Source organism: Eulemur rufifrons, chromosome 19 (genome assembly GCF_041146395.1).
Source record: "Eulemur rufifrons isolate Redbay chromosome 19, OSU_ERuf_1, whole genome shotgun sequence".
Taxonomy (NCBI): domain Eukaryota; kingdom Metazoa; phylum Chordata; class Mammalia; order Primates; family Lemuridae; genus Eulemur; species Eulemur rufifrons.
This window is the reverse complement of record NC_091001.1, coordinates 58,439,088-58,461,610: the sequence shown is the minus strand read 5'-3', so window position 1 is coordinate 58,461,610 and position 22,523 is coordinate 58,439,088. Positions and strand designations below refer to the sequence as shown.

General features: G+C 49.3%; 1 protein-coding gene and 1 long non-coding RNA gene across 2 annotated transcripts; one reads left to right on the top strand and one right to left on the bottom strand.

Annotated features, from left to right (window-relative positions):
* Nucleotides 1-705: 705 nt before the first annotated feature.
* LOC138399643 (uncharacterized) lies at nt 706-10,316 on the bottom strand. The gene is made up of 3 exons (XR_011236171.1): nt 10,185-10,316; nt 8,265-8,352; nt 706-816 (listed from the first exon to the last, which is right to left on the bottom strand). It is a non-coding gene; the product is annotated as an uncharacterized lncRNA (long non-coding RNA).
* A 2-nt stretch (nt 10,317-10,318) lies between these two features.
* On the top strand, nt 10,319-14,504 carry SPR (sepiapterin reductase). The gene is made up of 3 exons (XM_069494180.1): nt 10,319-10,660; nt 11,218-11,508; nt 13,724-14,504. The coding sequence occupies exons 1-3, from the start codon at nt 10,357-10,359 to the stop codon at nt 13,912-13,914; spliced, it is 786 nt and encodes a 261-aa protein (XP_069350281.1). The 5' UTR covers nt 10,319-10,356; the 3' UTR covers nt 13,915-14,504.
* Nucleotides 14,505-22,523: the final 8,019 nt, after the last annotated feature.

Here is a 22,523-nt window from a genome sequence, read left to right as displayed (position 1 = left end):
GGATTCACCATTGATTATGCCCTTTTTTGTATACTCCATATCCACATCCTCAGCAAACCCTTTTGCCTTTCTCTTCAAATGTATCCCCAAATGAATCACATCTCATCACTTTTTCTGCTATCCCCTTGGTCCAAACCTCAAGAACCTCTTATCTGTATTATAGAGATAACCTCCTAAATAATCTCCCTGCTTTTCCCAAAAGTCTACAGTTTATTCTCAAAGCTGGAGCAAGAATGATTCTGAGTCCAAGCATGTCCTTTATGCTCAGGTCCCTCCAGTGCTTTCCCATCTCTCATAATACAAGGAAAAGTCTTACAGCAGCCTATAAGGCCCTATGCAAATCTGGCCTTCCATGACTTCTTTGATTTCTCTTAATTTTTTTCTGTCTTACTAACACTACTAAAACAGCCCTGCCCTTTTCCTGTTCTTCAGACAAGCCAGGCACCCTCCCACTTAGGAGCCTTTGCGCTTGCAGTTTTCTGTGCCTGAAATAGTCTTCCCCTGGATAGCTGCATGGGTCACACTCTCACCTCCTACAGTTCTCTTCTCAAATATTATGCTTTCAACGTGGCATTCTCTGATCACCCTATATTAAATTGCAAGCACCCTCCACCCCAGCACTCCATATTTACCACCCTTGTTTTATTTTCCTTTGAAGCTTATCACCATCTATCTTAGTCCGTTTGTGCTGCTATAATAGACTACCTGAGACTGGGTACTTTATAAACAATAGTTTATTTGACTCACAGTTCTGGAGGCTGAGAAGTCCAAGAACATGGCACTGGAATCTGGTGAGGGTCTTCATGCTCCATCATTCTGTGGCAGAAGATGAAGGGCAAGAGAGCCCATGAGAGAGCAGTAGAGCAAGAGTGGGTCAAACTTGCTTTTATACAAGCAATAATGAATCCAATCCCATGTTAATGAACCCACTCCCACAATAAAGACATTAATCCATTCATGAGAGCAAAGCCCTGATGGCCTAATCACCTCTTATTAGTCCCCACCTCTCAACACTGTGGCATTTGGGATTAGTTTCCAATGCATGAACTTTGGGAGCCACATTCAAGTCATAGCACCATCCAATGTCCAACACACTAAAAGTTTTTTATTGATTGATTGATTATTTCTCCCTCCAAAAATGCAAGCTTCAGGACGACAGGAGTTTTTGCCCATTTTGTAAACTGATGTATCTTCAGCACCTATATGTGGTGTGGATGTGGTGTCTTCAAAACCTGGTACTTGGTAGGTACTCAATAAATAGTTATTAAATGAGTGCATAAGTAAATGAACAAATGAAACTAAAAAATACACAGAAAGCAGCTGTCACCAGGTGACAAATCATTAAGGAATCCCAGATCAAATGGGGCAATAAAGAAAGATGAGTTTTGAGGAGTAAGGAAAAGCCTGGTGTCGGCTGAGAGAAGGGCAAAGGAACCGTGCCTGATTTCTTTCTCTTTCTCTCAAGCCAATAATGAAGGGCGGGAGCTGTCCAGCAACGACCTCCTGAAGTTGGAGTGCTGTGGCAGGGAGGAAAGCCCACTTTCCATACCCAGCCTAGGAGCACTTGATCACCTTCCTACCCAATATGTCTTTGTTCCTTATGTGATTTTCCTTCCTGGTCCTTTTCCCTTTACTCAAAGGTGCCCAGAAAGCCCATTAGCTGCACGAATCCTTACATGTTGCATTCGTTTCCAAAACCTTTACTTACTCCAGTGACTCCCATGTCATGAAAGTGATGATTAGGATGACAGAAACATATCTTCATAAATTATCCATTGGAATGTGTTTGGTGCTTCCTTTGTTTGTACCTCTCAGAAATCTAAGCTCTTTAAATTCAACTAAGAGCCAAAATTGGGAGCTCTATAGTCTAGCAAACTTCTCAGAGAGAAAACCCTCTTTCTCTATCACACACCGTAGTGGGCTGAGTTGTAACCCCCTCCCCCGCAAGACATGTCTACCTGGAATATGATCTTACTTAGCAAAAAATGATCTTATTTGCAGCTACAGTTAAGTTGAGGTTCTTGAGATCATCCTGGATTCAGGACAGGTCCTAAATTCAAATGACAGGTGTCCTTATAAGAAAAGGGGAGGACAGGAAGACAGAGACCTAGAGAAGAAAGCCATGTGAAGACAGAGGCAGAATTTGGAGTTATACAGCTACAAACCAAGGAACATCAAGGATTGCTGGCAGCAATGCCTAGAGTCACCAGAAGCTGGAAGAGGCAAGGAATAATTCTCCCCTGGAGACTCTAGAAGGAGGACAGCCCTGCTGATACCTTGATTTCCAACTTCTGGCCTCCAGAACTGAGAATGAATTTGTGTTGTTTTAAGCAACAAAATTTGTAGTCATTTGTTACCACAGCCTTAGGACACTAGAGCACATGCTGTCCTTCTAACCTGCGTACAGGCCACCACCTTCTACCATTGCTCAGGTGGGAACTTAGCGAGAACACGAGCCTGTCTTCAGGTAGCTCATCTGCACTTTTGGAAACTACCCTCAGAGCCCACAGCGCACCACCAGTGGGGTGCCTGAAGCCTTTCCTTTATCGTGCTTTATTCTTCCCCTTTAGGGGAGACATGAAGGCTAGAGAGTACTGGAGTTCCCTTCTCCCATGTGGAAGGCCAGAGCAGGCTGGAGCTGGGTATTTACTTTTCCTTGGGTTGGTTATGTTCTAGTAAAACCCAAATAGGTTAGGCTCTGAGGAAATAGTTTCTCTTGAGAACAGGCCATGCTAAGAAGAACAGATTATTCTGGGTGTTTTTAAAAATGGCTACTTTTGGCCAGGTGTGGTGGCTCATGCCTGTGATCCTAGCATTCTGGGAGGCCAAGGCAGCAGGATCGCTCAAGGTCAGGAGTCGGAGACCAGCCTGAGCAAGAGCAAGACCCCGTCTCTACTGAAAATAGAAAGAAATTATCTGGACAGCTAAAAATATATATAGAAAAAAATTAGCCGGGCATGGTGGCACATGCCTGTAGTCCTAGCTACTCGGGAGGCTGAGGCAGGAGGATTGCCTGAGCCCAGGAGTTTGAGGTTGCTGTGAGCTAGGCTGACACCCCGGCACCCTAGCCTGGCAACAGAGCGAGACTCTGTCTCAAAAAAAAAAAAAAAAAGCTACTTTCCCCTTTCACCTGTCAGAAACACGAGGAACTTTTTCTCCTATCTTCACTACAAGAAACTCAGGGTTCCTGAAGGTAAAACACGTGAAAGTGTCGGAGCCCCTCTAAGACTGGGCCCCCTCAAGTTTATTTATTTGTTTATTTATTTGGACAGAGTCTCTCTCTGTTGCCCTGGCTAGAGTGCAGTGGCATCATCGTAGCTCACTGCAACCTCAAACTCCGGGGCTCAAGTATCCTCCTGCCTCAGCTTCTCAAGCAGCTGGGACTACAGGTGCACACCATCATGCTGGCTAAGTTTTTAAAAAAAATTTTGTACAGATGTGGTCTTACCATGTTGCTCAGGCTGGTCTTGAACTCCTGGCCTCAAGCAATCCTCCCACCTTGGCCTCCCAAAGTACTTGGATTACAAGCATGAGTCTCCATGTCTGGCAACCCCTTGGAGTTTTGAACTCTCAAACTTGTCCACACTTGGCCTCCATTAATCCAGCAACTACAGATTAGGCTTTCCTCCCCCAGTACTGATTCCTGAGGTTTTCTGCTTCTGGGCTTCTGCTGTAGTAAGTTGTGATTCTCTCTTTCCACCTGTCTCTTCAACGTGGGGGGCAACAGTTTGCCTATGACCTCAGTTCTCTAATAGATCTAAGAAGAGTTGTTGATTTTCGGTTTATTCAGCTTTTTTTGTTGTTATTGTGTGGATGGGAGAGATGGCTTCTGAGCTCCTCACAAGCTACAGCAGAAGACATTAGTCCTTTATCATTATTTTTAAATCAACAATTTACATGCACACAACTAAAGAGTCCATTGGCTTTAAAAGATTTGTTAAAAGCAAACAACTGTCTTCAATCCTCTTTCCTCCCATTTTTTTCTTTCTCAGAGGCAACCACTTTCAGCTCCTCTCATTGATTTTTTTTTTTTGTATTTGTCACTATATCTCTAGATTACATGCTTCTGTTGCTTTGTCTACATCTTTTACTTTTAGTATTATCTATTGATATCCACTATGGAAGGTGAGGAATCAGGCATCTTTCCTTCCCTTTCTCCTGCCACACACAATATACACTTCCTATCCCCTTATCTTTCCAATACAATACAGTTATGTCTTAGTTCTGGTTAGATCAACATGTAGCATTTATGTTATTATGACTTTTTAGATACTATTCAGAATGAAGCCATATATTAACTATGTTTCTGCATAACTTGTTTTCCCTGGAGCTAAGAGTTGTCCTGTTTGTAGATTTGGTTGGATGTTTAGTTTCCTATGTATTTATCACTAATTCAACCCCAAACTCCACCAAACTTTTCTAAACCTCCTCTCAAGTTTATGCACATCACTAATGTATGACACACACTTTGAATAGCATCTAGCATATACTGTACATTCAATACATATTTGTTTAAATGAATTTCATTTAATCAAGTAGTCTTTCAATGTCACCTTCTTCAGGAAGTCCTTCCCGGAAGAAAGCTCATGATTACTCCAACATGGCTTGTTCACCTGCTCTGCCTGTGCACAGCCACCTCCCCGGGACCTGCTGGGGTGCACTGCCTTGTAAGATTTATACTTTTCTTCATTCCTCTGTTTAGAAGCAACTCCCTCCCCCCAGTTTAGCAGGCATATGGCTGCCAGGCTAGAGACTACACTTCCTGGCCTCCCTTGCGGTGAAGGATGGACATGGGATCAATTCTGGCTAACAGGACATAAGTGGGGGCTGCTTGCCTTCTTCCCGCTGAGGGATGGAATGTAGATGGGGTGCTGGTGAGCCAGAGGGGACCACGCAGATGAGGATGACTTCCTAGGAGATGACTGAGCAACAAGATAGAAGGATCTGGGCCTCTGGACAATCTCAAGGAAGAGAGCCACCTATTCTGACTGGGAGAAATACACATCCACTTTATTTGAGTCACTATATGTTAAGGTATTTATGTTATAGGAGTTTAACTTGCCCTCAAGAAATTCAACCATTATTGTGCAGAGCACACTTTCCTCTCTGCTGTGGTTTATCTCTTCTTTTCTATAGCCCATGTCTTTCTCTTTTTTGGTTGATCTAATTTTCATGGAGCACATCCTCAAGGAACTTTCCAGTAAAGAGTACATAAGAGAGAAACATTTTGAGACCTGTATATCTGGCAAGATATTTATTCCACCCTTGTACCTGATTAATGGTCTGTGTGGGTATAGCATTCAAGGTTACAAGTCATTTTCTTTCAGAATTTCTGATGTGGCCTATAATCCTTTGTTTATATAAGACATGTTTGTTTTTGTTTTTACCTCTCTTTCTGAAAGCTTGGAGGATCTTTCCTTTATCTCTATTGTTCTGAAATTTTACAAAGATAAGCCTTGCTGTGGGTCCATTTTCATCCCTTGAGCTGGGTACTCAGTGGTCCTTTTCTATCTGAAAATCTTGCCCTGCAATTCTGGACATTCTTCTTGAATTCTTAATCTGATGATTTCCTTCCCTCTTTTTCTTTTCTTTTCCTCCCTCCCTCTTCCTGCCCCTCCTCCTCTTCTCCCTTCCTTCCTCCTCCTCCTCCTTCCTCTTCCTTCTCTTGTGATGTCCCTCACTCTTATTATTCAGATTTTGCATTTTGGGGACTGGCTCACTAACATTTTTGCTCTCCTTTTGTCTTATTTTATAGTTTTTGCTCTTCTATCTGAAAAATGTTCTCAAATTTATCCTCCAACCCATCCGTTAATTTTTAAACAATTCTGCTGTCATATTTTTAATTTTCAACAAGTCTTTCTTGTTCTCTGGATATTCCTTTTTCATAATCCTGTCCTTGTTCCATTCATAGAATATATTATTTGAGGTAAGAGGACTGAAAAGCTTGTTGACTTTGAACTTCAGTGTAAAGGGATCTGGCTGGGCAAAACTGGTGAACTCCTGATACCAATATATTTAGAACTTTCCTCTTGGGGTGGTCAGATTCCCCAGTCTCCACTCTGAAAGGTAAAAGCCTGGCTGCCATCATTCTCAGAGCTCAGTGGGGGAAAAAGGCTGGTGGTTCCAGCATTCGGTGTCACCTGTTTGTTCACTTAAGCCTGCCTCTTCTTCTCTGCCCACCTCTGTTTAGTATTCATGCCCTCAGCTGTACCTAGTATTCCCTAGCCCAGAGATCTCATGTTTCTCCATTTCCAGAAAATAAACCTTTAGTTTTCATCTGGGGCAAGGGCGGGAGAGTTAGCCATAGGCCAGGTGAAAGGGAGGGGATTCAGGATTTCACTGGTTTTTTAAATAGCGTCGCCTACTTCTTACTGTAGCCTGCCTCATTAGCTCCATTCCAGAGGGAGTTGGCGTTGCCCATTCCTGATCCTTTTTAGAATTCTGCCAATAGGTTAAGTGGATCTCAGCTCTCCCCATTGCTTCAAAGGATTTGGATTCCTTGGATCTCCTATCATCCACGTTACTTCTAGCCTCTAAAGTTTTGTTGTCCCCTCTCCCATCTCCCATCTAAGTGTGTTTGTAGCTCTAAAAACAAAAACCTTTTCCTATAGTTTTAATGGTGTTTCAAAAGGGAACAAAATTAAATGTGTGTGTTTAATCCACTATCTTTGTTTAAAGGTCTAGACTGCTTCTTTGTATGTGTGTTTTGTGTTTGCCATTAAGCCAAAGGTTTCTGGCATGTTTGGACCAGATAGATGCCATTGCAAGCAAACAGTATCTTCCCTCCATGGCCAATGAAAAGAGACACTTAGAGCCTACCTCCTAGACATACACACACACACACACACACACACACACTCACTCCTCATCTAATTCTTAGATAACTTAGAACCTGTGCATACATGGGGCAGCTGCAAAGCTGCAAACCACTGAACTTGACTGGTACACAGAGCTCCATCCCCACACCTTATAGCCATTTGGAGCCCTATATTGAATAAGACAAATCTATACAGGAAATGACTTACACATTGATACTACAGTGATTTAAAAGATTGGCTCAAGAAATATTATGGAATTCATATGAAAAGGATAAAGAAATTAATATGATGGCAAGTGAAAATATAGAAGACTTAGAAATAAATCCAGGAGAGCCAATGTACTAACTGGGGCAATTCCCCTGGGAGAGACTATAATGAGACAAATCACAGAAAGATGTCTCCTAACTGAACAAAGACTTGAGTCTTCTTAACAAATGGGCCCATTAAATCACCAAGAAAACATGGTAGATGCTCAATAAATCTTTGTATGATAAATTAATAAATGATAAAAATGAGACCTACACATAGACACATCAAGGAGACTTTTAAAGTTTCCAGTATAAATTAAAAATGGTACACACATATACAGAGTCCTATCTGGGTTAAAATATCAAAGCCTCACCCTTCCCAGGCCCACCTCTCCACAATCCAACACAGTGGCCTGGGTCTGTTCTGATTGGTTGGTGCCTTTGTAAGCGCACCCAAGGGCCACTCAGACTGTAATGATAGACTGGGTAACAGGAAGGCATTTTGCTTCCAGTATGCTTTCAGCTTGTTCTGTCTTTAAAGTTTAGAATTAACCTGCTGCTTGCTTACACAGCTGCTGGGCACATAGTTAGAATATGACCTTGAGGAAAAACTGATTGAGTCCAGAGTAGGCCAACCGCAGACTGCGCCTAACAAGATCCACCGATGCCCTAGAGCAAGTCATGATGACTTGCACAAAGCTTGCTTTCTGCTACCAACTCCCTTTACTCCTTCCCTTTATAAGTTGCACAATAAGCAGAGGAGATGAGACGGTCTTTAAGACTATAGTCTGTCATCTCCTCAGGCTGCAGGCACTTAAATAAACCACCTTTCCTTCACCAACACTTGCCTCTCCTGTTTGGTTGGGGGGTGGCAGGCAGTAGGACCTGTGTTTGGCATCACCTTGGCTGTTAAATGCTTTGACCATCACCACTGGATAAGAATTCCACGATGCATCCGGCATAGGTAACTCAAATGCCTACAGCTGTGAGTAGTGAGGGTCCTAGCAACTGGAGCACTCGGTCCCCTCCCGAAGTGGCACTGCTGCTCACCTCAGCCAGTTCTTTCTGACCTTCCCATTATTCAGAAGAAGTTGGAAATTCTGCTATGTAAAAAATATCCCAATTTGGAAATGTTACTTAAATTTAAAAAGGAAAAAAGTCCTAGTCAAGTCAAACAAAACACAACTGTAGACTTTACCTGGGCACCATGTTCATCTCTCTGCTATTGTTGTAGGGAGAATCCTTAAAAACAAAGGCTAGTCATAGGTCCTGGAGAACCAATACACCTGAAAGAGAAAAATTGCATGCTTTTGGCATTATTATATAAAAGTAAAACTAACTGCAATAAATTGCACAATTTTTCCTTCCTTCCTTCCAACAGGGTCTTGCTTTATTGCCTGGGTTAAAGTGCAGTGGCATCATCATAGCTCACTACAACCTCAAACTCCTGGCCTAGTAAGCCAGGCACAGTGGCTCATGCCTGTAATCCTAGCATGGTTGGGAGGCCAAAGCGGAGGTAATTGCTTGAGGCCAGGAGTTTGACATCAGCCTGAGCAACGTAGTGAGACCCTGTCTCTATAAAAATAGAAAAATTAGCAGGGAATGGTGGCATGCAGCCATAGTCCCAGCTGCTCGGGAGGATAAGGCAGGAGGAGTTTTTTTGTTTTTTTTTTTTTTAAGGCAGTCTCACTCTGTCACCCAGATTAGAGTCCAGTGGTGTCAGCATAGCTCACTGCAACCTCACACTCCTGGGCTCAAGTGATCCTCCTGCCTCAGCCTCCCAAGTAGCTAAGACTACAGGTATGTACTACCACGCCCGGCTAATTTTTCCATATTTTGTAGAGATGGGTCTGGCTATGTTGCTCAGGCTGGTCTCAAACTTCTGACCTCAAGTGATTCTCCCACGTTGGCCGCCCAAAGTGCTAGGACTACAGGCATGAGCCACCATGCCCAGAAAATTGTAAAATTTTCTGGCTTCCAATTCAAATTTAACTTTACAGACTTTCCCCTTAACTTACTTGAATTTATACTTGATCTCTTTTCTCTAATACTGAAAATCTTGGCTCCTAACATTAGCACAATTACTTATTTTCTTTGTCCTACTTTACATAAAATAGTTTCAAAATAATACCCATATTAACAATAAGTCTACTAAATGAAGTTTAAGGTTTTTTGCAGTTTAATTTGTTCTTACAATATGTCCCACAGTGTATGTACAGTCTGAACTGTACATTTTACAAAAAGTGTGTGCTAAGTGCTAGGGGCACCTGTGTTGAAAAGCTACCCCCCAAATTGTTTCTTCCTGTCTAGCTGCAGGGGAAGGAACAGCCCTGGGGGCAGTTGGGCTGAGTTATTGGAGGTCGCTTCCTGCCCGCGCTAAACTCGGAAGAGATTCTCTACATGGCTGGATACTTTCTGGACAACCCTCATATTTATACACACAATAGAATACTATTTACTATTTGGCCATAAAAATGAAATCATGAAGAGATTCCTTTTTTAAGATTTGTAGATGCATGCCAACTTGTTTCACCTTCCCAATCTCCTTGAAAAAAACTGCAAATGTGGGTTTTCTGAAGCACAGGTCTGGGGGAACAGGCTTAGGTGATCTGGATGGAACTGGTGAGTGGATGGGATTGCCTGCTAGAGAGACTGTAGAATGAGAGGCTGCAGAATCCAGGGGAACATAGACTTTAGGGACAGTAGGAGTCAGAAATCTCAGAGAGGCCGGGGGAACCGGCGGGAGCACTGAGTTGCTCTGGGCCTAGTAAAAGGGAGAAGAGTTTTAACATCAGCTGAAGGAGCAACTGTCGTTCTCCCAGGGGGAGCTCCCAAGCACAGCAGGGACCACAAGCCCTAAACGGCATGGACTTCATTCAGGGCTTTCATTGGCAAGGTCCAGGGATGCAAGGACCGAGCAGGTGGCCTGCCCTGGAGGAGGTCACTTGTGCAAGAAGTTGGGTCTGGAACTGGGAGGAAAGTCCGAGCATGCGATGCGTCCCAGCTGGGGGTTGACTGTGCGGGAGAGACGAGCGAAGAGCAAGGCAGCGCTGGGAGCCGGCTAGGATTTCTCGTGTGGGCTGCGCCCCGCGGCCCTTTCTGTTTAGCCCATTCTCACCGTCTCGGGTTGTGCCAGCGTCTTCACTTCCGCCACCAGAAGCCAAGGAAACCAGGTCCCGGCGCTCCCAGCCCGAAGCCGCAAGTTCCCGCCCCGCCCCCGCCAGGCGGGGTCTCCGCCCACACGCTCGCGGCCCCGCCCACCGCGGCGGCCCCTGGCGGAGGAGGGCGGCATGGAGGGCGGCCTGGGGCGCGCCGTGTGCGTGCTGACCGGGGCTTCCCGCGGCTTCGGCCGCGCGCTGGCCCCGCTCCTGGCCTCGCTGCTGTCACCTGGCTCCGTGCTGGTCGTAAGCGCCCGCAGCGACGAGGCGCTGCGACAACTGGAGGCCCAGCTGAGCGCGGGGAGGCCTGGTCTGCGCGTGGTGCGGGTGCCGGCCGACCTAGGCGCCGAGGCCGGCTTGCAGCAGCTGCTGGGCGCCCTTCGCGAGCTCCCCAAGCCCGAGGGGCTGCAGCGACTGCTACTCATCAACAACGCAGGTAAGACCCCAGGGGTCTGGGAGCGCACTCCCCTTTTGGGCGTTCACTTCCCCCACTGTTGGGGAATTTACTTAGGAGATAGGATAAGACCCCTGAAAGTCCAAAGGCCTCGTTTTCCAGCTTGCGTAGCGAGCGTAGGCGGGGCGAAAAGGACCTGGAGCCGTCGGCGCAACCTTTGTCCCCGTCCCTCCGCCACGGTTTGGCTGGCCAGGTTTTCTAAAGCGCCTGCAGAAATTTACCGATGGCCTTGCTCTGCGCCCTCTGGCGGAGTCCTGAGTCACAGAATGGGGTCTCCAAACAAATTCCCCTGTTTCTCCAAAGACCCCCAAAGCACTCCCAGGGAAAGGCAGGTGCCTTCTCAGCCTGCAGCGTGGAGTGGGTGGGTTCCCCAGGTGTGTCTGTCCGCAGAACTGGGGAAGAGGGAGGCGTCTTCAGAAGTGCTGGGCAGATTCCTCCTCTAGGTCTGGATGGGAAAGGATATCTGGAGAGATTTGGGGAGGGCTGGGGAAGGAGAAAGCCCCACCTGCACTGGTTCATTCCTAAGGTCTGGTTTTCAGGCACTCTTGGGGATGTGTCCAAAGGCTTCGTGGACCTGGGTGACCCAACTGAAGTGAACAACTACTGGGCTCTGAACTTGACGTCAACGCTCTGCCTGACCTCCAGCATCCTGAAGGCCTTCCCAGAACGTCCTGGCCTCATTAGGACTGTGGTTAACATCTCATCCCTCTGTGCCCTGCAGCCCTTCAAGGGCTGGGCACTGTACTGTGCAGGAAAGGCTGCTCGTAACATGATGTTCCAAGTCCTGGCTGCAGAGCAACCTGGTGTGCGGGTGCTGAGCTATGCCCCAGGTAGGTGGGAAGTACTGCCACCTCTGTCTGCCAGAACCGGTTGGTTCTTCCCTGGGAGCTGGGCAAGGTGCCGAATCTGCCTCTAGGAAAGGACCCACAGAGTATATTGTCCCTGAATCGTGATAACCCCTCAGGGGAAATACAGACTTCAAGGAAGTTAGAACTGGCAGGGGCCAGGGATAGGACAGGAAGCAGGAAGTTTCTTTCCTGGGCTGGAGGGTGAGGCAGGAAAGTCTGAGGTATTAGATGGAGTTTGAGAGAAAATTAGGGTTGGAATTCCTGGCCTGTACCCCATTTCCTCATGTGAAATGGGGAGGATGCCACCTGTCTACAAGGTACTTTGGAGGACTAAATGAGATAATACGTGTGAACGTGATCCCTACCTGTGAAGTGCTATCTAATTGTTAAATAGGACTTATCACACTGTGTTGTCTTCACATATTTTCTTGTCTCCTTCCCTCCCTTGACAGGAAAGTCTGGAAGGCAGGGACCGTGCACTGTTCATCTTACGTTCTCAGCACCTAGCAAAGCACTGCACTAAGGCAGTCTGCAGTACATCTTAGTTGATTGGGGAGCAGACAGACATTGCTGAGTGCTGACCATCCCAGGTGGAACCGTGCTGGATCATGGGGAGGGGGGCGTGCTGGGATAAATAAGATTAGAGCCCTTGTCCTCATGAAAGTCAAAAGGGAGTCTTGTGACACTTGGTCTGGTTTCTGACCACCCTACCATGATGCCACAATGCCTCTTTCTTAATAGTGAGGCTTCTATTCTAGGCTTGAGAATGCTGCAATTAAAAGGTGGTGAAAGAACTTCAGTAGAGTGTATGAGCAACTTAGGTAGAGCTCTAGTAACCTGTTCCCCTGGGGAACAGGATCAGGACCATGGGGCAGAGAGGTAGAATGGCCTGCCCAAAGCCCAGACGAGGCAGGTCCAGGATCCCACCTTGCTTCCAAGTCTTCCTCATGTTCTCCAGGACTCAGCTCCACCACAACGCACACAGTCATTCTTGCAGCCAACATTCTGTTCATCACCTACTCTGAGCTCAGCCTAGGACTTGCTCACATTATAGTGACCAAATGTAAAAGACAGCCAGGAGCCAAGCACACTCCAGAATGCCACATGTCTAGGTTAGATCTCAGGAGCTGCCCTGGGCATTATGAGGGAGCCGAGATTTTGGGGGAGGTCTCCAGGGCCTGAACAAAGGCAGAGGCCAGCCTGGTTTTCATTTCAGCCTCTGAAACAGCATTCTAACAAGTGTCCAAAGGTAGAATGTGTTGTTTGGAAAGGTAGCAAGTCCTTCTCATCAGGGATGCACAAGTGGTTGGAAGGTGGTCCAGGATCAGGAGGGTGATTCTCCTTCCAACCCTGGGATTCTGTGATTTTCTGCCTCTGAGGACAATTAATTCAAAATTCTGGGGTGCTATAATTCCTGTATGAAGAATAGAAAGTGCTTAGAATTCAGAAGGAAATGATTCCCTTTGGGTGGGGTTGCTTGGGGTGGTGTTACTGGATATTGACCTTGAGAGCTGTTTGGGTGTTAGCAGGTGGGAGTACTCCAGATAAAGGTAGGAAAGGTGGGAAAGCTCATTATTTGAGTAACAGGTCTTCTCATTTGCCTGCGGGCTAGGTATGCCCAGATGGCAGCAGGTAAAGGGGCCTTGAGTACTAAGCCAGGCTATTGGGAAGCCATTGAGGAGTTTTGAGTGGAGAAATGATGTGATCTTAGTGATGTTTTTAGCAAGATGAATTAAGCAGAGGGCTACGGAAGGAGTTGAAGCAGGGTGAGAACCAAGGTTGTAAAAAGGGTCCAATTTCAGGATATGTAGATGCAGAAGGGTCCTGCCTGGTGCCCAGTTGGCTGTAGGAGGAGATGGGGAGGGAAAGAGAAGGTGCTGGAGGGTTTGAATCTGGGAGAAGAGTACTTCATTGATAGAAACGGGAAAGTCAGAAGGAGGTGCTGGTAGGACAGGAGATGAGAAGCTTGGTTTTAGACAGTGGTCTGGATGGTTCATGTTCAGTGAACTTTGGAATTTGAGTCTGGAACTCAATAGTGACAAAATGAAGCCTTTGGTGACTCTAACCACACATTTCAGCGAAGATGAAGTGTTGTCTCTGGCCAGACCTGACTCAGCCCCACCCTCCACATACAGGGAGGACTGTGACCTTTGTCCCTTCCTTGGCCATATCCCCTCATCTTCTTTTTATCCCCTAGGTCCCCTGGACACAGACATGCAGCAGTTGGCCCGGGAGACCTCCATAGACCCAGAGTTGCGAAAAAGGCTTCAGGAGCTGAAGACAAAGGGGGAACTGGTGGATTGTGAGGTGTCAGCTCAGAAACTGCTGAGCTTGCTGCAGAAGGACATGTTCAAGTCTGGAGCCCACGTGGACTTCTATGATAAATAAGCCCATGTCCTTGGCTTCTGGGGCCTTTCTGCCTCCACTTTCAGGCACACCCCAGAGTCCTATGTTTCCCCACATCCTGCCACAGTGGCACCGCCAACCCTGCCTTACACAGATAAACACTTGTGCCTACTGTCCTGCCAGCAGATGCAGCAGCTGTGGGGGCCTTGGGGTTGCTGGTGTTAGCAATCGTCAGGAGTCTCTGTTGTGCACCCTGGGTTGTGAGGAGGCTTCTGTAGGAAGTTTCGGAGGGAGGTTATGGGTGTTAGCGTTCTCTCTCTCCAGGAATAGAGCAGGAAGAGAAGCTGAAACACCGAAGAGAGGAGGTTGGGTCTCCTGCCCATGGCCAGTCCACAGGAAGAAGAGGGAGTGAGCTGGTGTCAAATAGGAAGACCCATGTAGAGGGGAGGGAGTGCAGACAGGACAAGTTCCAGCCCACACGATGCCCCTTGCTCAGGGTAGCAGGACCTTCTGTTGAACGTGTCCTCACTCTGATGCCACCTTCCTCCAGAGCCTACCTCTTCTTCCCCAGGCTGGGGGAATGGGCACCTGAGAGTCTATACACAGCAAATAAAATGTGGATTATCATCCTCGATTAATGGCTGCTTTCTCCTCTGATACAGGGCCCATAACTAACTCCCTGGTTCCCTAGGCCAGAGCAGCCCCCAAAGTTTTCCTTAGTTCCCTGTCCTGGCGCTGTCTTCCTCTCACCGAGCCCCACTCAGCAGCAAGCCAAGGTCTGAACAAAGTTGTCCAAGATGGGCATGGCCAGATGCCTGTTCCTTCTTCATGCTTTTGCCCACACTGACCCCAGTCTTTACTGCTCTTTCCTCGCCCTTGGGCTGTTTAAAGACCATCCTTCAGGACCCAACTCACAGCCTGCCCTCCCCGTGGCCCTCAGGGTCCTTTCCCTGACTCTCCTTTTGAGTTCCAATTCTACCCTTGTCCATGTGGCAATACTCTGAATGGATCCCACCTCTTGTTGGCCCTCTTGGCATTGTCCATCAGGCCTGTGGTCCTGGTCTTCCATGAGGTGGGCTTAGAACCTCATGCTTTTGGGAAAGATGGGCAAGATTTCAAGAGAGGGAAGCCCTGAGAAATCAGGGCTGCAGCCAAGCCAGTCCTGTAGCTTGGTAGACTTAGGCTGAGCTGGGGAGCTCCACAGTGGTGGTGGTCTGCAGCCAGCCCCCGGCCCCTGGTCCATAATTGGGAGGAGGGAGCGTGGTCCCCTGCCACTTGACTCTGGGGCTCAGCCCTGCCTCTGAGCTCATAAAAGAGAACTCTTTGGTCCTCCTTGTGATCAGCAGAGGGCGCACCGAGGCCGTGCCTCCTGGAGAATTGCAGCAGCTCTTGCTGGAGGGCAGGCCCTGGGCTGGAGCTGACAGTGCCCAGGACTGCAGGGTCCCCTAGGAATGTGCTTTTTCTTGTTCAGCAGAGCCTTTGCCCTCACGCCCTCACTGGCGTCAAAACCACTGGGCTCAGATTCCTGGTCTGCCACTTACCAGCTGGTAACCCGGGGCAAGTTGCTTTTCTCTGTGCCTAGGTTTCCTTATCTGAAAAAGTGTGGATTATAATGGCACCTACCCCAAAGAGTCATTATGAGTATGAAGTGATGTTTGTAAATGTTTGTAAATGATCAGCACAGTGCTAGAGTTGCGCTAAGTGCTCCATAGATGCTAATATTATTTATTTCTTTTTAATATCAAGATCCAGATCATCCTGTAGCCCCCTTTGCAGCCCTCTTAGCTGCCCAGACACCCTCCCCTTGCTGGCCTGTGGCAAGAACTCTCACTGCACTGTCCCTATTCCAGGCAGGGACAGTGGAGGCTGGGGTTCAGTCTGGACAACTTGTCTTGGACTCACATGAGCTTTGGAGTTAGGAAGCCTCAGTCCCACCTCCCTCTCTGTGACGGAGATGCTGTGGGGTGTTGGGCAGAGCCCAGTCCCTCTCTGGGCTGCAGTTCCTTAGAGCAGATGAACGCCAAGATTTCTTCCTGTAAACCTTCCTCTAAGGTATTTCAAACATGGTCGGGCTACATCATGTGACATCAGGTTCAGCCTCTGCAGGAGGGAATGGGCGAGCCTGGGCTGCCCCTAATGCCGCGGTGGGTGGATTTCCTTACCCTGCCCCTGGCGCCCGTGGGAGTGTGAGAGTAGTCAGTGCCAGCTCAACCCCTGTGGTGCTGTGGATCAGGGTTGACTCTCCCTCTGTCCCCTCTAGGCTGGTTGACAGGGGCTTAGTGAGGAGTACCACATGTCCCCACGAGGTGGCGAGGCCCTCCTACGCCTGACATTTGTCTTCTCTGAACCCAGAGGATTTAGAGCCTTGGAAGTACACCCTAGGCCTGTCTCTCCCTGCAGTCCGGGAATCTCAGGGGCCCCCAGAGAGCTGGGAGGTGAGAAAGGGACAGGAACACTCTCCCTGGCAGGTCCCGAGACCTCGTCAGTGACCCATGGCCTCTGCCCACAGCAATTTCCCAGGCCTTGCTCCCAGCCCTGGACTCAGCCTCCTGGCTGGGGCAGAGAACCTTTCGTGCAGCCTTCAGCCATGGACAGCCACCCTCCAGGGGCTAACCCTCTGTGTTCCCAGAGCGCATGGCCAGGCCTTGGCTACCACACACATGAGCACATGCAAGCTCACACAAATACATGCCTGCACATGCCCAGAGCCCAGCTGCTGGAGCGAGCAGGGCCACAGATTAGCCAAAAGACAAACAAGGTTTTTCTTTGTCTTGGTATGAGAGAGCTGGGCCGTTTTTTGGTTTAGTGTTTAATGCCCCTGCGCTGGGGGCCAGCAGCTGTCCTGTGAGGAGCATGGGAGTGAGGGGAATATTCCAGGCCCACTCCAGGGAACATGAGCATGACCAGCTGGGACTAGGCTGATCGGGACCTTCCCCCGCCCCCAGTTCCTGTCCTCTGTCCCATGAATACACACACAGGCCCCTTGCCTAGGCTCATGCCGAGTCCATTGTCAGCGAAGCCTGGAGGCGCCAGCTGCTCCTACCTCCCCGCTCAGGATCACACCCCCAGGACATGCCCCTAGCACCCCTGTGTCTCACCCCGGGGAGCTGGGCTCTGGGACGCTGCCTTCTGGCCTCCTTCACCTACATCCTTCCTCATAGCCTCCTGTGCTCAGGTGCCTGCCATCATTCTGACTCACTTAGCAAACAGGCACACCCCTGTGTGAACGCGCCCCAGAGCCCCAGCTGTGCTTCTTCCCCGTGCGCTCCTGTGTGGTGACAGGGAGGTGGGTGGCGAGCACTTCCAGTTGCCTGAGTGTAGACCTCATGGGATGACACTTCTCCAGCCCCTGGCACCTGTCAGTGATCTAGCGTGCAGGGCAGGAGGGCAGTGGACTAGAAGCCACTAGACGCTCACTGGGAAGTTAGCTGAGGACTCACACCAACTTGCAGGAGGCCTCCCAGCGGCAGTGCTGGAAGGCAGGGAGCAGCCTGGATGTTCTCCTCCGGCTTTGCAAGGATAGCCCACCTCCCACTCCCAGCGGGAATTACTGTCACTCCCCAGCAAGACTCCACTACCACACCCCGTGTCTCTCATTTCACCATAGAAAATGGCACCCTCAGCCCTGACAACCCTTTGTGGAAGCTGGGAGAGCCCTGGACTTCTAGTTTTAGTGAGGAATTGGGGGAAAGGAGGAAGGGAGGGAGAAAATTCCTTTGTTGCTTTGGGGGATCCACCTCTCAGCCCCTTCTCCAGCTGACCCCAGCAGCTCTGAGCGATTCCTCAGCTGAGTAATCTGAGCGCTCTCTAGTGGTCTCCCCGTCTGCAGGCCCAATTCCCGCTCCCTGACCCCAGGGCAAGGGAAGAGAGGGACCCGGCTCCCACTCCCTCCCAGACCTGGCACCTCCTCTAGGAGCCATGGGAGTCTGGCCGGTGCTCCGGTTCTGGTCTTGGTTCAGCGGCTGCTGAGGCCTTTCCCGCCCAGGCCTGCAGTGGTGGATGGATCCTGACTTTGCCAAGCCCAAGCTTGATTCCAGGGCTCCAAGGCTTCAGTTTCAAGTGGCTGTGTGTATCCCACAGCCTGTACCGGACCCAGCACATCGGAGGCACTGTTGGGTGATGAGTGATGAATGAAGGAGTGAACGCGAGAGGGAGTGGGCAAGTGCGAGAGTGAACGGTGCTGTGGCCCGCTGCAGGTGCACAGTGAAGCATTTGACAGGGCCGGTGGTGACTGGTGCCTGGGAGCCAGGCCTCTGCAGGCAGCCCCATGGTGGGGGCCCCCACCCAGCCTGGGCGTCCCCAAGTGGGGAATCCCTGCAGGAAAGCCTGCTGTGTTTATCCTGGAAGCAGGCGGGGCTGGATGTGTCAGAATTACCGGGTGACTTTTTTAAAAAAATCACTCTCCCATTGCTCCTCCTTCACCCCAGATTCTAATTCAGTGGATCTAGGTGCGTTCCCACCTGCAGCAGAGCATTAAGAAGGGAGCTGTGAGCCCTGGGCATCCAAGCGGTATTGGCAGAAATCAAAGGATGCAGCCCCTCTGAGAAGGGGGAGTTAGGGTTAGGGGGACAGAGTCACAGTAAGGGATTGGGGTCAGTCTAAGGTCAGAATTAAGAATCAATTTATGGCCAGGGCCAGGGTCACTGTGAGGCCAGATTTGGGGTCGGCACAGGGCCATGGTTAGGCTCAGTCTGTTGTAGGCCTGGCTGGGAATGTCGAGATGGAGACAGAAAACTTGGGGGGGCACAGAGGCCTGCTTTTAAAATGCTCATTTGCCCATAGTGATGGATGCCAGGGCAAGCTGGCCCACTGGGAGAAGAAGGCCAGGCCCAAAGACAGTGACCAAGGCTGGGGGCTGCTCTCATGGCCCCAGGATAGCCCCAGATCTCCCCACCCCGCCCCCTGGACAGGAGCCCTGTGCAAAGGGCAGGGACAGCTGTGTCATTTTCTGGAACAAAAAGGGCTTTCTCTAAGAGTCCTTGTGGCCTGCCTAGGTGAGACAGGAAAGGGACCAAGGCAAAATGGGGGAGTTGAGCAGAGGCAAGTCCCCTCTCTGCTCTGCAGCCACAGGCAGAGGACGCACAGCGAGAGTCAAAGACTGAGACAGGGTGAGCAGGACAGTGAGGGAGAAGATGGAGTAAGGGACAGGAACAGGGAAAGATTCGAAAATCTAGTAAGACAGCTTTAGATGGAGGGAAAGAGATTGCAGGAGAAGCCACACACCCTCACACACTCGCACACACTCATTCTCTCTCCCTCTCACATACACACACACTCACACACACCCGGGTGTGCGCTCACGCAGCCGCCCTGAGCCTTGCTGGAAATAATCCCGTTCGCAACAGCGGGGCCTCAGCTGCACAGGCGGTGCCGAGCTGTTACCTTGCACATCTGTCAGCTCCAAATGTAGAAGCTGTCATAGGGGTGTGTGTGTGTGTGTGTGTGTGTGTGCGCCTGTTCTTCCTAGAGAATTCTGAGGCCTTAGTCGGCAGAGGGAGATCCCCGAGGGCCCAGAGGCTCTTCCCCAAGTCCAAGCCTGAGAAGCTGGCTCGTGCCTTCCCTTCTGCACGGGGAGAGGCCAAGGGCCCGCCCGGCTTTAGGAGATAGCCCTCTGGACTCGGCTTCTGTGGTCTGGCTTGGCCACTTACAGCCATGTGGCCCTGGGCAGTCACTTCTGGCAGAGCAGCTGGGTCTCCTCACTTGTCAGGTGGGGATGTCAGGGAACCAGAGGGTGGTGGCGAGCACCTGGCCTGATGTGTGTCGGCCACTCCTGGTATGTCAGGGATTTTTCTCATCCAGCTTATAGCTGGGAAGTCCTTCCTGTGTCTGACTCCCACTTCTGGGGACACACCCAGCATCCAGGTCCCTCTGGGGCACCGAGGAGATTGCCCTCCTCTGGCCTCTCTTCTCCTAGTTGCTTTCTTTACTAGACCTGAGGATGGGCCTTGGGGACTGACTCAGGCTGCAGAGGGTCTGAGAACCTCAAACCCCGAGCCCCCAGGACCAGAGAGGGTTGGCAGAAAGGCCTGGGGCCATGAGAATCCTTAGCCTTTTCTTGTGAGGATTGTTGGGTAGAACCCTGTACCCTTCTCTCTGGTGACCCATTTCCAGGTTTTCAATGCCCTCCCTACCACCACATGTCAGGAAATTCTTTTTTGCGTTTGTACTCCTTCCTGCTTTAATCTAAGCTCATGTTAGAGAGATCTTACAGCAATAAGGAAGAGGCCCCAGAAACTATTCAGTAAGGAGGGCAGCCTTTACACCTTAAGTAAGAGGAAAGACAGACCCTGGGCAAAGGGCCCCGGCCCCTGTGCCGGTGCTCTTCCCACAATGTCATGCCCACCCAGTTTAAGCCTCCCCGGACCCACAGAACTGACCCTTTCAGGACATGGGTACAAAGGCCCTGCCAGCCACCCCACAGGCTGGCACCCTCACCCCTTCAGAGCTCATTGTAACCCCCAGGTCATCTCTTGTGCTCTCCTCAGAACCACCATCCTTTCTGCCCAAAGTTCAGATGGAACATTCTAAGCAGGTTCTGGATGCTCATGGCACTCACAGCAGGGTGTTCTGAGACAGGAGATGTGGCCAAAGGCTTTGTATGTGCTCCAGTCCTGTCCTTTCAGGAAGGCAGAGGCTATCACCAGGGGTCTCTGTGTGCACACATTATGGGTGAATATGAACCACACATGGGCATGCCCTGGGCCTGCCCTGGGCCCCAGCCACGTGTGCATGCATGTGTGTGCGTGTGTGTATGTGTGTGTGTGTAACTGCCACCTTAGTATTAAGGTGCTTAGTATATGGGTGCTTGAATATTTAGCTTTGCTTGCATATGAAGGGGTGTATTTGTGTGTGTGCCTGTGTATAAGTGTTTTGATGTAAAACTTTCCAGGTAACAGTTTGTTTGTGCAAAGGTGGGTTTGGGTATGTAACTATATGCACAGACCTATCAGCCTATTGTGTGAATGTGAGTATAACTTTGAAAACTGCTGTGAGTGCACATCAGCATTTGTATTTGAATAGCAGTGAGTTTGTGTGTTTAAACCACACATGCATCCACAATGTGCATGTATGTGATTTTGAGTGATTGTGAATAACCACATGTTGTATCCCGGGGTTACTTTCCGTTCATAATTGGGTGTGCATGTGTGCACATGTGACAGGGTGTTGCCTTGCAAGCAGGAACCCATGCAAAGCTGTGCATGAGATTTAACCAGCGTGTGTGTGTGTGTGTGTGTGTGTGTGATTTTGACATGGGGCAGGTGTCCCTGGATAAATGGGTGTGTTCAGGCCTGTGACTGGGGGACAATTGTGTGTTGACAAACTTCAGCCACCCCTTAAGCCATGTCCAGTGAGAAGGAACTGTGTAAATGTTTTTGTTGAACACAAAACAGAACAGCAACAAAATGCCAGGCCCTGCAGTGGCAGCAGCAAGTCGAGGAAGTTTTTTTCTCTCTCTCATCTCTCCCTCTCCCCGGCATCTCGGCCCCTTTCTGGCGTCGTTCCCTCACACCTAAGCCCAATGGTGTTTTGCAGGCTTTCAGCTGCTACCTCAGTCCCTCCTCGCCTCATTCCCGATTCACTCCGTTGCTATAGGTATGTTTGAAACCCCAGCGTGGTAGATTTTAATTAGTCTTCCTACAGATGGCCAATTAACATTCATTACTTTTGCCTTGAGCGATTAATTATGAGTTTGGATAGAAAAGGAGAGAAGAGGAGAGGAAGATGGGCAGGTGAATGAAAGGAGAAAAGAGAAGGGGGTTTGATTGGGAGTTTGGAATTTTTACACAGAGCAGGCTGGTGGGGGAGAGGGTGGGAAAGAGCCGTTTGAATCCCCTCACTCCCAGCAGCCTCCCTCGGCCCGCAGCTGCTCTGGGCCCCTAATCGGCTTGGCTGGCCCAGCCCTCCAGGAAAATAGAGCTCACACCCTCGTTTGGGAGTCCTTAAGCCTTTGGTGTTCCCTGACCCCAGCCCTTTCATAATACCGTCCCTCTTGTTTCTTGTGCCAGAGCTGGGTGGGAACTGTGTCAGGAATCACCCAAAATGCAGCAGATAACCCAGAAATGAAGCTCTGCTGTCAGTCACTCCCTCCTAGAATTGCAGCAGCTCGTTGTACAGATGAGGAAACTGAGGCCCATGCAGGAAATGACTTCCCCCAGCTGGAACCTCTCAGGAGGACTGTCTAGCTTTGCTGGCCTCCCGGCCCGTGTCTCTTTCTGCTGCAACCGGGGTGGCTCATAAAGACTTTGTGCAACACTCAACATTAACAGTCTGGTTTCAAACAGTTCGCATCCTTCGGTGTGCAGCTAACTGCAGAATGCTCATGTGATCCCAGCTCGTTGAGACTCCCTGGGAGACGCTGCTGGGTTCAGGAGCTGCACCTGTGTTCCTAATCCTACCCTCATTCCACGAAAGGAGGATAGTTGCCCAAATGCGAGCAGTGTGGCCTTTTGGGGGGTAGCGCTCCAAATGATTTCTGTTTTCCTCTCTGAAATCATCTGTATTTTTTACTTTTTCTAGCACAAATGTATTACTTGAACAATATAAAGTATCATTTGAATTTATTTCAAAATATATTTTGTAAAAAGAAACAGAAAGGAGCCCATGTTAGTTTATGATCTTTTTTAAAAGACCACAAATACATACATCAAAAT